Here is a 16,224-nt window from a genome sequence, read left to right on the forward strand (position 1 = left end):
CAGCCTGGATAGCTTGACTCCAGTGGTGTGGAGAGCCTGGGACTCACGTCTGAGCATCCCCAGCCCACTCGGGGTGAAATTGCAAAAAACACAGTTGATGGACAGAATGTAGAACAATGTCATACATTCACCCCAGTACAAGGATCTGGGCCTAAATCCATCGTTTTTTTGCACTCCACACCACCCTGGGTTAGACACTGGCTATATGCAAATCAGCTCTGACCCTGTGCCTCATGGGAACAGTCCAGTCCGAACTACCAAGCCATGTCTTTCCCAGACCGGAATCAAGCATCCAAGGACCGGTTTCTGGCTATCAGCCTTCATCAGCCTGGATAGCTTGACTCCAGTGGTGTGGAGAGCCTGGGACTCACGTCTGAGCATCCCCAGCCCACTCGGGGTGAAATTGCAAAAAACACAGTTGATGGACAGAATGTAGAACAATGTCATGCATTCACCCCAGGACACGGATCTGGGCCTAAATCCATCGTTTTTTTGCACTCCACACCACCCTGGGTTAGACACTGGCTATATGCAAATCAGCTCTGACCCTGTGCCTCATGGGAACAGTCCAGTCCGAACTACCAAGCCATGTCTTTCCCAGACCGGAATCAAGCATCCAAGGACCGGTTTCTGGCTATCAGCCTTCATCAGCCTGGATAGCTTGACTCCAGTGGTGTGGAGAGCCTGGGACTCACGTCTGAGCATCCCCAGCCCACTCGGGGTGAAATTGCAAAAAACACAGTTGATGGACAGAATGTAGAACAATGTCATACATTCACCCCAGTACAAGGATCTGGGCCTAAATCCATTGTTTTTTTGCACTCCACAACACCCTGGGTTAGACACTGGCTATATGCAAATCAGCTCTGACCCTGTGCCTCATGGGAACAGTCCAGTCCGAACTACCAAGCCATGTCTTTCCCAGACTGGAATCAAGCATCCAAGGACCGGTTTCTGGCTATCAGCCTTCACCAGCCTGGATAGCTTGACTCCAGTGGTGTGGAGAGCCTGGGACTCACATCTGAGCATCCCCAGCCCACTCGGGGTGAAATTGCAAAAAACACAGTTGATGGACAGAATGTAGAACAATGTCATACATTCACCCCAGTACAAGGATCTGGGCCTAAATCCATCGTTTTTTTGCACTCCACACCACCCTGGGTTAGACACTGGCTATATGCAAATCAGCTCTGACCCTGTGCCTCATGGGAACAGTCCAGTCTGAACTACCAAGCCATGTCTTTCCCAGACTGGAATCAAGCATCCAAGGACCGGTTTCTGGCTATCAGCCTTCATCAGCCTGGATAGCTTGACTCCAGTGGTGTGGAGAGCCTGGGACTCACGTCTGAGCATCCCCAGCCCACTCGGGGTGAAATTGCAAAAAACACAGTTGATGGACAGAATGTAGAACAATGTCATACATTCACCCCAGTACAAGGATCTGGGCCTAAATCCATCGTTTTTTTGCACTCCACACCACCCTGGGTTAGACACCGGCTATATGCAAATCAGCTCTGACCCTGTGCCTCATGGGAACAGTCCAGTCCGAACTACCAAGCCATGTCTTTCCCAGACCGGAATCAAGCATCCAAGGAACGGTTTCTGGCTATCAGCCTTCATCAGCCTGGATAGCTTGACTCCAGTGGTGTGGAGAGCCTGGGACTCACGTCTGAGCATCCCCAGCCCACTCGGGGTGAAATTGCAAAAAACACAGTTGATGGACAGAATGTAGAACAATGTCATACATTCACCCCAGTACAAGGATCTTGGCCTAAATCCATCGTTTTTTTGCACTCCACACGACCCTGGGTTAGACACTGGCTATATGCAAATCAGCTCTGACCCTGTGCCTCATGGGAACAGTCCAGTCCGAACTACCAAGCCATGTCTTTCCCAGACCGGAATCAAGCATCCAAGGACCGGTTTCTGGCTATCAGCCTTCATCAGCCTGGATAGCTTGACTCCAGTGGTGTGGAGAGCCTGGGACTCACGTCTGAGCATCCCCAGCCCACTCGGGGTGAAATTGCAAAAAACACAGTTGATGGACAGAATGTAGAACAATGTCATACATTCACCCCAGTACAAGGATCTGGGCCTAAATCATCGTTTTTTTTGCACTCCACACCACCCTGGGTGAGACACTGGCTATATGCAAATCAGCTCTGACCCTGTGCCTCATGGGAACAGTCCAGTCCGAACTACCAAGCCATGTCTTTCCCAGACCGGAATCAAGCATCCAAGGACCGGTTTCTGGCTATCAGCCTGGATAGCTTGACTCCAGTGGTGTGGAGAGCCTGGGACTCACGTCTGAGCATCCCCAGCCCACTCGGGGTGAAATTGCAAAAAACACAGTTGATGGACAGAATGTAGAACAATGTCATACATTCACCCCAGTACAAGGATCTGGGCCTAAATCCATCGTTTTTTTTGCACTCCACACCACCCTGGGTTAGACACTGGCTATATGCAAATCAGCTCTGACCCTGTGCCTCATGGGAACAGTCCAGTCCGAACTACCAAGCCATGTCTTTCCCAGACCGGAATCAAGCATCCAAGGACCGGTTTCTGGCTATCAGCCTTCATCAGCCTGGATAGCTTGACTTCAGTGGTGTGGAGAGCCTGGGACTCACGTCTGAGCATCCCCAGCCCACTCGGGGTGAAATTGCAAAAAACACAGTTGATGGACAGAATGTAGAACAATGTCATACATTCACCCTAGTACAAGGATCTGGGCCTAAATCCATCGTTTTTTTGCACTCCACACCACCCTGGGTTAGACACTGGCTATATGCAAATCAGCTCTGACCCTGTGCCTCATGGGAACAGTCCAGTCCGAACTACCAAGCCATGTATTTCCCAGACCGGAATCAAGCATCCAAGGACCGGTTTCTGGCTATCAGCCTTCATCAGCCTGGATAGCTTGACTCCAGTGGTGTGGAGAGCCTGGGACTCACGTCTGAGCATCCCCAGCCCACTCAGGGTGAAATTGCAAAAAACACAGTTGATGGACAGAATGTAGAACAATGTCATACATTCACCCCAGTACAAGGATCTGGGCCTAAATCCATCGTTTGTTTTGCACTCCACACCACCCTGGGTTAGACACTGGCTATATGCAAATCAGCTCTGACCCTGTGCCTCATGGGAACAGTCCAGTCCGAACTACCAAGCCATGTCTTTCCCAGACCGGAATCAAGCATCCAAGGACCGGTTTCTGGCTATCAGCCTTCATCAGCCTGGATAGCTTGACTTCAGTGGTGTGGAGAGCCTGGGACTCACGTCTGAGCATCCCCAGCCCACTCCGGGTGAAATTGCAAAAAACACAGTTGATGGACAGAATGTAGAACAATGTCATACATTCACCCCAGTACAAGGATCTGGGCCTAAATCCATCGTTTTTTTGCACTCCACACCACCCTGGGTTAGACACTGGCTATATGCAAATCAGCTCTGACCCTGTGCCTCATGGGAACAGTCCAGTCCGAACTACCAAGCCATGTATTTCCCAGACCGGAATCAAGCATCCAAGGACCGGTTTCTGGCTATCAGCCTTCATCAGCCTGGATAGCTTGACTCCAGTGGTGTGGAGAGCCTGGGACTCACGTCTGAGCATCCCCAGCCCACTCGGGGTGAAATTGCAAAAAACACAGTTGATGGACAGAATGTAGAACAATGTCATACATTCACCCCAGTACACGGATCTGGGCCTAAATCCATCGTTTTTTTGCACTCCACACCACCCTGGGTTAGACACTGGCTATATGCAAATCAGCTCTGACCCTGTGCCTCATGGGAACAGTCCAGTCCGAACTACCAAGCCATGTCTTTCCCAGACCGGAATCAAGCATCCAAGGACCGGTTTCTGGCTATCAGCCTTCATCAGCCTGGATCGCTTGACTCCAGTGGTGTGGAGAGCCTGGGACTCACGTCTGAGCATCCCCAGCCCACTCGGGGTGAAATTGCAAAAAACACAGTTGATGGACAGAATGTAGAACAATGTCATACATTCACCCCAGTACAAGGATCTGGGCCTAAATCCATCGTTTTTTTGCACTCCACACCACCCTGGGTTAGACACTGGCTATATGCAAATCAGCTCTGACCCTGTGCCTCATGGGAACAGTCCAGTCCGAACTACCAAGCCATGTCTTTCCCAGACCGGAATCAAGCATCCAAGGACCGGTTTCTGGCTATCAGCCTTCATCAGCCTGGATAGCTTGACTCCAGTGGTGTGGAGAGCCTGGGACTCACGTCTGAGCATACCCAGCCCACTCCGGGTGAAAATTGCAAAAAACACAGTTGATGGACAGAATGTAGAACAATGTCATACATTGACCCCAGTACAAGGATCTGGGCCTAAATCCATCGTTTTTTTGCACTCCACACCACCCTGGGTTAGACACTGGCTATATGCAAATCAGCTCTGACCCTGTGCCTCATGGGAACAGTCCAGTCTGAACTACCAAGCCATGTCTTTCCCAGACGGGAATCAAGCATCCAAGGACCGGTTTCTGGCTATCAGCCTTCATCAGCCTGGATAGCTTGACTCCAGTGGTGTGGAGAGCCTGGGACTCACGTCTGAGCATCCCCAGCCCACTCGGGGTGAAATTGCAAAAAACACAGTTGATGGACAGAATGTAGAACAATGTCATACATTCACCCCAGTACACGGATCTGGGCCTAAATCCATCGTTTTTTTGCACTCCACACCACCCTGGGTTAGACACTGGCTATATGCAAATCAGCTCTGACCCTGTGCCTGATGGGAACAGTCAAGTCCGAACTACCAAGCCATGTCTTTCCCAGACCGGAATCAAGCATCCAAGGACCGGTTTCTGGCTATCAGCCTTCATCAGCCTGGATCGCTTGACTCCAGTGGTGTGGAGAGCCTGGGACTCACGTCTGAGCATCCCCAGCCCACTCGGGGTGAAATTGCAAAAAACACAGTTGATGGACAGAATGTAGGACAATGTCATACATTCACCACAGTACAAGGATCTGGGCCTAAATCCATAGTTTTTTTGCACTCCACACCACCCTGGGTTTGACACTGGCTATATGCAAATCAGCTCTGACCCTGTGCCTCATGGGAACAGTCCAGTCCGAACTACCAAGCCATGTCTTTCCCAGACCGGAATCAAGCATCCAAGGACCGGTTTCTGGCTATCAGCCTTCATCAGCCTGGATAGCTTGACTCCAGTGGTGTGGAGAGCCTGGGACTCACGTCTGAGCATACCCAGCCCACTCGGGGTGAAAATTGCAAAAAACACAGTTGATGGACAGAATGTAGAACAATGTCATACATTGACCCCAGTACAAGCATCTGGGCCTAAATCCATCGTTTTTTTGCACTCCTCACCACCCTGGGTTAGACACTGGCTATATGCAAATCAGCTCTGACCCTGTGCCTCATGGGAACAGTCCAGGGGCAGACACATGACATTAAGGTTTGTTAGATACCTAGATAATTTAGGGTGTTTCTTTTTCTCTGGCAGTAGCACAAATGGATGTTGGGCAGTCATTCATTTTAGACTTAATAATGGAGTTTTGTGTTTAAGATCCCAGGGCCACACTAATCTAACTGGATGTCTAGGTCTGGCTCACAAGCGCAACGGTCAAATGAACTAATGCAATCAACAAACTTTCAGCATCCTACCAGGAGTGTAGCTTAGGCTCCACTCACATGTTGGTTCCCTTCAGTTCAGGATTTGATTCGGCTGAATTTGTGAACACTCCACTTAAATTACTGCTTGTATTGCACTCTTTGGCTTCTGGCAATGATTGCAAATGACGCAGCAGGACTAACTTGGTTATGATGGCAAGCCAATGATGATGATTATAGGCCTGATCTGCTAAATATGAAATGCCATGATAAAAGCACCAGGTCTGACGTATTTATTGTGAACCTGTTAAAGTCAATAGGCATTTCAGTGTGGATTGTTGGTATTTTTATAGACTTCAGCTATATATTTTTTTACATGGAATATCCCGATTACTGTGATAGGCAATGGTCTTGGTCTAAATCATCAAGTGTGACAAACCATGGATTTATAACGCTTGCTAAGTGATATTCCTTTTTAGGTCTTTTTAGGAGAGATTTTGCTCAGCCTCCTGTAAGTTTGTCTATTTTTCTAATTTTATGACTGAATGTTTGATGGTTGTCATCTTGAAAAGTTTACATTCAAAACTTTAGGCCTTAGTTGGTTATGCTGATAAGCTATATGCCTGTTGGGTGCACTGGACACGTTCTGTCCAACGCTATAGGTCTTGTCTGCTTATTATAAAACATGATGTCAAAAACAACTGGCCTAGTTTATTCATTGTAAAAAGACTATCTTAAAGCCAGTACTCCTTTAAGAGTGGGTTGTTATCACATTTTGTTATAGATTATACACAGGTATTTTATTATAAGTTATCTCACATATTTCCACAGTAGCCAAGATTTTTGGTGTTGGCCACCCACTGTGACAAATCATGAGTGTTTTCACTGTCATGATTCTTGTAGGAACTGTTGAGAAGGGTTGCATGTTCTTTTGCAAGCTGTATTTTTCTACATATTTGTAATTTTATATCTGTATGATGATGGTTGCCAGTTTAAGTGCACTCGAATAGGCAGGTGTTCGGTAAACTGTAAAACCAAAGTTAAAGAATAACATCTTCATTCGTTCATCACAGGTGTGATCTTTTTGAATCCGAAACCGGTCCCAGGATGCTTGTTTCCGGTCCAGGGAAGACATGGCTTGGCAGTTTGGGCTGGACTGTTCCCATGAGGCACAGGGTCAGACTGATTTGCATATAGCCATGTCTGAACTGGGGTGGCTGAGTGAACCAAAGAATGGTGATGGATTAAACCCAGATCAGTTGACTGGGGGGTGAGTGTTTGATTTGTTCAAACGCTCCGTCCATCATCCCCTTTTTTATCGCTTTGTTCGCCCTAAGTGTGGCAGGGTATGCTCAGACGTGAGTCCCTTGTTCACTTGGCCACTGGATTCAAGATAGCCTGGCTGATGAGGATTATGAATCCGAAACCGGTCCCAGGATGCTTGTTTCCGGTCCAGGGAAGACATGGCTTGGCAGTTTGGGCTGGACTGTTCCCATGAGGCACAGGGTCAGACTGTTTTGCATATAGCCATGTCTGAACTGGGGTGGCTGAGTGAACCAAAGAAGGGTGATGGATTAAACCCAGATCAGTTGACTGGGGGGTGAGTGTTTGATTTGTTCAAACGCTCCGTCCATCATCCCCTTTTGTATCGCTTTGTTCGCCCTAAGTGTGGCAGGGTATGCTCAGACGTGAGTCCCTTGTTCACTTGGCCACTGGATTCAAGATAGCCTGGCTGATGAGGATTATGAATCCGAAACCGGTCCCAGGATGCTTGTTTCCGGTCCAGGGAAGACATGGCTTGGCAGTTTGGGCTGGACTGTTCCCATGAGGCACAGGGTCAGACTGATTTGCATATAGCCATGTCTGAACTGGGGTGGCTGAGTGAACCAAAGAATGGTGATGGATTAAACCCAGATCAGTTGACTGGGGGGTAAGTGTTTGATTTGTTCAAACGCTCCGTCCATCATCCCCTTTTGTATCGCTTTGTTCGCCCTAAGTGTGGCAGGGTATGCTCAGACGTGAGTCCCTTGTTCACTTGGCCACTGGATTCAAGATAGCCTGGCTGATGAGGATTATGAATCCGAAACCGGTCCCAGGATGCTTGTTTCCGGTCCAGGGAAGACATGGCTTGGCAGTTTGGGCTGGACTGTTCCCATGAGGCACAGGGTCAGACTGATTTGCATATAGCCATGTCTGAACTGGGGTGGCTGAGTGAACCAAAGAATGGTGATGGATTAAACCCAGATCAGTTGACTGGGGGGTGAGTGTTTGATTTGTTCAAACGCTCCGTCCATCATCCCCTTTTGTATCGCTTTGTTCGCCCTAAGTGTGGCAGGGTATGCTCAGACGTGAGTCCCTTGTTCACTTGGCCACTGGATTCAAGATAGCCTGGCTGATGAGGATTATGAATCCGAAACCGGTCCCAGGATGCTTGTTTCCGGTCCAGGGAAGACATGGCTTGGCAGTTTGGGCTGGACTGTTCCCATGAGGCACAGGGTCAGACTGATTTGCATATAGCCATGTCTGAACTGGGGTGGCTGAGTGAACCAAAGAATGGTGATGGATTAAACCCAGATCAGTTGACTGGGGGGTGAGTGTTTGATTTGTTAAAACGCTCCGTCCATCATCCCCTTTTGTATTGCTTGGTGCTTCTAGGCACTATTTTCACAAAAAACATTAAAATTCCATTTCTCAAGTTGTACGAATTGGATTTTTGTTGTTCTGGTATCATTGTATTAATTAAAAATTTACTCTATTTTCCTAAAGTGGTTTGGGATTTTTTTTGTGTTGTATTTTCATTTTATTGCTGTTTGTGTGTTGCATAAATATTTTACACATTGCCTGTGTCAAGCTTTACTGCTTTTGTGCCAGAATACCAGAGAGTTAAGCACACGTAAATTAAGTGACTTCTCTGGTTCACCCTGACAAGGATTGTGGTTGTTGCCTGAGTTTCCAGCCCCACCCTCAAGCAATAACACACATTTTCATGGATACAACTAGCTAGCTGACTGTGCATTATTTTTTACGTTTTCTGTGTCTGGAGTAACCCATCTCCACAATGAAAGCCATGAGAAATTATATAATTAATAAAAACAACGATGGTATTTTAGTACTAAATTTTGCAATATAATTAATTTGTATAAAGAGATCTTCCAGTTAGTTAACATTATTATGAGACGGTCTTTTTAGCTCAAGTGGAAAATTCATGCTTCTCTTTCACTCGTTTTCTACTTTCAGAGGTTTAAAAAGCAACAATACTACCTAATTTACCAGTGCCTTCTAGATAGTGGTCTCTGCTTCATTCTACTAGTATTAGATGCTGTTCTGTGTCTTTGTTCCTGTCAGTAGAGGACCTTTTAACTTTGCTCTGCTGTGTGTTTATATACTTGTGTATATTTATATGTTTTGGGCATTTTTTACTTTTGAACAGTTCAGCTCCAGATCTATTATTCCAGCATAAAATCTAGCTGTAATCCAGATTATGGAGTAATTGTGGTGGTTTACCACATTTATAATTAATTACTTGCTTAGCACAAGGCAAGAATGAGGGTTTCATCCAGGAATTGATGGCCGGGACCACCAAACATCTGGGGTGCTGGAGGCAGCAGCAGACCATCCACCAAACAGATGATATTGCAGGTGCTCCAACTAACATGGCGGCAGCACCTTTGGCCATAATTGTGTCGGTTGGTTATGCCATGATGGCATGGTGAGACAGTCAGAATTTTGTTTATATTTCTTTTCAAAGTCGAGGCATTTTAGCCAGTGCCAAAAAAGGCCTTTTTCTTTTTTTTTGCTTGCCCTGTAAGGCCATGCTTTGAGTAGAACAGAAAGAAAGGAATGGCATGGAAATTCAAGATCTGCAATAAATAGGGGCCCCTTCTAACGCTGTCATCTTGCGTTTCCTAGCCAACGGGGAGTTTCCTATGACGGACAGGTGTCACTCCACTGCATAGCCCTTCCCAAACCTTTACATGAGGCAGGAGAGGCAAGAGGCATGCAAATAGGTCATCTGTAAATTTTTGGTGATAGCCCAATACTGCCTACTGTAAATGAGCCCTTGAGATTTACGACTGTTCCATCTCTTACTATCAAGGAGAAGAGAGGAATTCAGTCTATCTTCCCCTTCATCTAGATGAGCTACAAGATGAGAACGCCTTTCTTGTAGAATGTGGGCTCTGCACACTGCAGCAGCATTACAGCACTTTGGGTATAGCCTGTAACTGCAGTCCCAGAACAAGGCTGGTCGTCGTTCCTTACAGGTGCAACCTTGATATCCACTGTAGAGAGTTCCCAAAGAAGCTCTCAGAGTAAAAAATAGACATGCAGTTGCAAATGTACTCTCTGTGCTACTTGCAAATGAGTGAGCTTTACGACTCAACCACAAACAGGTGTAGATGCCTGTTTTTGTGTTGTATACAGATACTTACAATGGCCTTTTGGTCTGCCCATTGATTATTATTGGTTGCTTGCTTGTCAATTCGTATTTCTTGCTTCTTATTTGACGACTTTACTTCCTCCTTGTGTGTTTCCCTCTCCCCTGGAACATAGCGCCGTTTCCATCCCTGTGATAAAATGACTTGTATCCTTCCACTGCTTGCATTCAGGCAATTACTTTTTATTTTTATTTCAACACTTCTGAGCTCTCTCTATCTCTCATGTGCCCCTGCCCCCTCCTAAACGCCCTGTATTTGCTCTTGAGTTACCCAATGCTTACATATTCCTCTCCCACCCCTCCTGTCTGGCTTATTTTTTAAATTGTATTTATTTATGTCACATTTCCAGCTACTCTGTTACTTCCTCTGCCCCCACAACCTTTTGCTTCCCATACCTTTACTCTGGCATTGATTCCCCCCCCCACACTCTACTCCATTACAACCCCAGCCCTTCCTATCAATGTTTTTTTATTTTAAAAAAGTATTTGATTAACTGGTTTCAGATTTTTGTCGACCATCTTAAAATGGTAGACTAACAGGAACAAAGGGCAGCTGCACCATGAAGTAGAAGTGCATATATGTGGTGAAGCCTGTACAGATATAAGTCATCATGCTGCAACAATTATTTTTTTTGTGTTTCCACATTGGGAAAGAATCACTTTCTTTTTCTTCAATGTGGAACAGCATCAATAAAAAGCATAGTCAAAGCCTAAAGGTCGGGTGCAACCATTGAAAGGTGAAACAGATTTTTTTTTGCCAATACTTGTTCTTTGTGGTGAACCGCCTGAAAAACGGTTCTATGTCCCGTATGAGAATATTTTTAACATAGCACTGACATCTCCATGGGACAGCTGACTGCTTTACAGAGAACCGCTTACTTATTTTTATTGAAGGAAGAACATCTCATATTTTTGGTGTTTTAGTTGTATTTCGGTTGAGTGCTCGAGCCAGGATTATGGTTCCAGACTTCTTAGTAAACATCAGGATAGCCGATAGACCGCATCTCCTCCTGCTCTTCTTGGTAAATATGCATGACCCATAACATGAGAATGAAGGGGGGGATATGAAAACAAATCTTGGAAATTTATGTATATTGCTCTAGTTCCAGCCTCTCACTGACCGAGGAGGAGACTTTTAAAAGAGATCAACCATTGTCTAGGAAGTGATAATATATGATGGGAGTTGGGAGAATAACTTAGATGTAGATTAGGGACCCAGTTGGACTTTTGAAGGAGGAATTGTGGATTGATGGGGCATTATGGTGGAAAGAAACTGATTGAGAGTACAAGGAAGTGTACTGTAGTATCTGCATAGTAATATGTAGAACTGGGAAATCCTTCTTGGGAATGTTTGGGTTTAGACATTATTAGGTTATTTAATGTTTATGAATTATATCAAAATTTCCAATGGTACTCATAGATCACTATTTGAGTGACCTGAAGTCGAGCTTGTAACAAAAGGTAATACAGGATAGTGATTACTACTGGTTAGCTTAGAAATGTAAAGGTAGAGGTGTACATGTGAAAGGGATTGTCAGACTCCATTTTTAGAGATAGTGGAATGTACACAGCCTCTTCAGCCATGGAGGAATATCACAAGGACTGTAACTCCCAGACACTTATAGGCAGGAGGTGCCCTAAAAGCATGTGCATGGATTGGCCATTGTATGAGTTGGGTAGTAATACAGAACAGGAGGCATGTATGTTGAATGCCCCCCCGGCCTATCACGGGAAAAATTCCTTTTAGGCTTCCAGAAGACAGAATCCGAACACAAGGGAATGCCTAGGCTGGACGCTGTAACCCTGGCATTTTTAATTTCATTCTGCTCTTTTTTTTCCCCCTTTTTTTTTAACTGCTTAACCACGGTACGAATTCCGCCGCGGTGCAGCGGTTTTAATTAGTGGGCTGGGCCGCGTTGGCCAACGAATGTGCGCAGCCTACAGAGGTAGTGCTTGCGACGGCCGCTGGCCGACGAGAGCACTAAAGGGGTTAAGTAAGGGTGTGTGTGTAGGTATGCAACAGAGAGCGAGAGAGGAACTACCCTGTCATCTGTATGTTTCAGTCCTGTTATGTGCAATGCATTTTTAGCATCTTCTCGGATACTGGGTAGTTTGAAGCTAGTGGGAGAGACCTGAAAAAGCTCAATTGGAACCTCAATCTGACTTTAATAAAGATGTCCCTCTTTTTGGGGGTGAAGGCCCTCTCAACAACTATTTCATTACTCTTATTGAAGTCCAAGCTTTAAAACTCCAATTTGGCACACGAGTCTGCCTCCTACACGATGCAGTTCTATACATTATTTGGGGAGTGGAAAACATGAACTTGTAATATCAACAGTGGCGACTGGTATTTAATGATGGTGGGGACATGAAATGCAAAATAAATTGAAACACTGACTTGTGTACAGCTGAAGCCGCTGCCACCTCTTGGTCTTCTTCGCCTACTTCCTAGACTCCAGGGCAGGAAAAACACAGCTCCCCATAGCCGATCACAATGCTGCAATGCAGCATTGTGATTGGTCTTAGCGCTGTGGTTCAGTGCTCAGCCAGGGAATGGGAGCCAGGGCTTGTTCTCCACCCAGGCTCTAATGCAGCCTGGGTGGAGAACATGCAAAGTGCGCATGATGGTGTGGCCAGACCAAGACGACTGGCCAAAGCGTCATGTGCACTTGGAGTGGGCAAACCACTCCTCCCCTGCCTTACTGTGTGAGCAGAGTTGCACGCCCCTACCCAGCTGAGCAAGGACGGAAGCATTAAATAATATTAGAAATGAGTAATTAACATTTTATTTTTTCATTTTTGACAAATGCAGTAATTGGCTTCATTCGATCGTCTGTGCAATACACCTAAACCTCTGCTGCCTGTTATGAAATATTTGTATGCGGAGGTTTGCTCAAAATTTCTGTCACTTTCTTGCTAGTCCCTTTTCTGCCCTTTCACTCTCCACACTTTATCCCCCTTACCCACCCAACCATGACCCAGCAATTTCTTAATGTGCTGTTGTTTTGTGTTTGTTCTTGTTCACATTGTGAAATTTTGCTTATCGAATGTTCGTCTAAATTATTGATCTGGAACTCACAAAACGAAAAACTCAGAATTTAGGCTAAGGCTGCCTTTTTGATTTTAGGGTGATGCTTTGAAAAAATCGAAATTAAGGCGAGACAAAGAAAAACAATCATGCAAGAGCTGCAGCGAAACCTTCAATTCTATTACTAAAAGGCGACATCACTGCAAGCAGTGTGGATGCGTGAGTACCACATATTGCATGTCAGAGCTCCCACAGCAAATACGGTGGGAAATATTACAACATTGGTGATTGCAGTAAATAAACCACTTTAAGATCTTAAAATTGCATAATAGGCTTTATATGGATTAGAACATTTGCATCTTTAGAGGGCCTAGAATTTGTATCTTGTAAAAATCCAAATCTGTGTGCACTCCTTTTAACTTTTACTCACTAGTGAGAACTAGTGTGTACATGCCTTTTAATGCACATGCAAGGGGTCATTTTGTGATTAAGAGACTCGTGACAACACTGTATGTTTTTTACCAATCTGCATTTGCTAATTCTACGTGACTGGTATTTTCCAAATTGTCTTTTGGACTCTGCCAATTCCCAGATCTTCTCCTGTCACATCCGTGAAATTTCACTGACGTGATTTAGGATAAGAAAATAAACTGCCTTGGAAGAGTGCAAATTAGCCACATTTGCTAGATTTCACAGACACAAATTGTGAATAAAACAATTAATTCGCTCAAGATAGCTCAATTTCTTTTGAGGAGAAACAATTGTATGATTGGCTTTATTATAATTGGACAACTTTTAGAGAGCTCTTGGACAAGTAAAGTTGTATTGTGCTATTAGCTGCTGTTCATTTATTCTTTTGACAGTAAGTGCATATCTATCTAGTTTTACACAGCAGCAATATATTGATGCTGTTTTAACATTGTTTGAATTATGACTGTAACAAGCTATATCTTTCTGATGCAGGTTATTTGTGCAAAATGCTCTGAATTTAAGCCCCTTGCAGACAACAGTCGTCATAATCGCGTTTGTAAGGAATGTTTCCAGTTGTCGTCAGCCGTGCCAGGCAGCCCAGGAGCTGAACTAATTGGTGAATACAAGAAAAAAACAGCTGTGGAGGTAATCTTTTAAACAGGGTTAGAGAACAATTAAATGGCTTCTATACTGTTACAGTCACTGCTAGTTTGTTACATTGTTATTTTTCCAACTTTCTTCTCAAAATGGGAACTTTGGGCAAGGCTCTAAATTTCTATTCACAAATACAACATATAGAATTTGTAGACCAACTGCTTTCCAAATATAAATAACATTTCCAATTCGACCTTATGTGGAATTAGTTTTTGTTACAGTTTGCAGGAGATCAGAGAACAAGCTGCTAATGAATATTAATTATGCCATTTGCAACCACGTTGCATTGATCGTGAATGCATAGTTTAAGTCCTTCAAGGGACAGCAGATCACCATCCTTTTATGGGCTTTCACAATTTGGAAACCTTTTTTTTTTAGAGCAACATATTTGTAGTACGGGGGCGGGTGCTGCTATTAAATAAATGTTTCCTACTTGGGACGACACAGGGCGGGAGGAGGGGGGGGGTTGCTCTTGCCCGCTGTCGTCAGCCCTTTCCATTGGTGGAATTTAGAGGTCTGAAGACAGCAGTCAAGAGGACCATTACGCCCCCCACCCAATACAAACAACCTCTCCCCATACTCCCGATATGACCACCGAAGTGGAACCTGTCCCATGGACACAGCAAGCCCTTTGGCAATCAGTCAGCATGCAACTTGGATGTCAGTAGCTGATTTGCCACTGCAAAAGGTCTTTGTGATACTGGCTCATTTTTCCCTATTTGCTGACCTAATATGACCTACTTCGAATGACCAAATGTAGAAAGTGTAATGAATGTGGAAATGTAAGAGTATGCATGAAACAATACATAGCTCAGGGAAATTGTAAACTATTTGACATGCAACACATATACTCTTTTGTAATAAGAAAAATACATCATTGTGATACTTACAATATGATACAGTTGTGATTTGATGTCACAAAACCTGGGGACAGAGAGAGCCTAATGGTAAAAATATCTCCCTATAGAAGTAAACTTCAGCAATGAAAGAGACACATTCTGTTTTTACAATCCTTCAGTTTGACGATTCTTACTCTGACACTTCATAGTCATTAACCTTTGTAGAAAATGGTATGGTTCTCCCTTTAAAAGGACACTTCTGGAGATGGTGCTTTCAATGGGAGCTGTACAGAGCCCTGAACATTCTCTCTTTAATGCCAACCTTATATTGCATGAAGCTGTCATCTCCAGCATCACTGGGGATTGGGGAGGAGGGGGTTGGTAGGATCAGGGAAAGTTCTGCTACCAAGTATTCTTTCTTATGAAAAGGCATTAATCATTATCAGCACATAATCACAGAAGTATATTGGTTAAAAAGTAGTATTTTAATTCACTGTTCCACTGAACAGCCTTGAAACTATACTACCAAGGAGCATGATGTCTTCATTGCCACTCACTTTATAAATATATTTTCAACTGAAGAAACTCAGTACGGATCTAAGGATCCAAAATGGCAACAGCAAGCACATTGGTTACATGTATCCCATTGTCCCACCTGTAATCAGCGATCCTACATATCAGTATTTATGTTTGTTTTAACTGATGGGGTCAAGATCTTCACTTGCATGACCTCCCCTTCCTTTATATTCAATAGGTTTGTGGGATGAGCCCACATCCCCATCCCCATCCCCATCCGCATTTCATTTTCTGAACCATTGGATCAATGATCATCTGAAGGTTGTGCACATCACAAAATGCCAGTCAAGGATGTGTGTGGGTCCTTCACCGGAATTTGTCACAAAGTCATTATCACCAATAAATAACAAATATTAATAAAAAATTGGTCCCGGTGTGGACTGGTGGAGTTAAAAATATGTATGAATGGGGGTTTTAAAATTATTCATTTATGTAAGAGCAACCAGTCATTTAACACACATCTGGCCTTCCTAAAGAGGTGAGATGTAGTAAATACTTGCCATTGCCAGGGGCGGGGAAACATTTTGATGCCCCCATCCATGATGTACCAAAGGACCATAAGGGGGTGGTATTATTATCTTCAATTCTCCTATCTTTGGCCAACAGCTGACATTAGAGT

At 44.6% G+C, this 16,224-nt stretch overlaps 1 protein-coding gene across 1 annotated transcript in view; it reads left to right on the plus strand.

Annotated features, from left to right (window-relative positions):
- Positions 1-16,224, plus strand: part of FGD3 (FYVE, RhoGEF and PH domain containing 3) — a 642,046-nt gene that overhangs the window by 606,553 nt on the left and 19,269 nt on the right. The window contains exons 16-17 of the mRNA XM_078661608.1: positions 13,165-13,284; positions 14,029-14,181. Of these exons, the coding sequence (XP_078517734.1) occupies positions 13,165-13,284; positions 14,029-14,181 (273 nt within the window). The remainder of the gene's footprint in view (positions 1-13,164; positions 13,285-14,028; positions 14,182-16,224) is intronic.

Source organism: Lissotriton helveticus, chromosome 9, assembly GCF_964261635.1.
Source record: "Lissotriton helveticus chromosome 9, aLisHel1.1, whole genome shotgun sequence".
NCBI classification, from domain to species: Eukaryota; Metazoa; Chordata; class Amphibia; order Caudata; family Salamandridae; genus Lissotriton; species Lissotriton helveticus.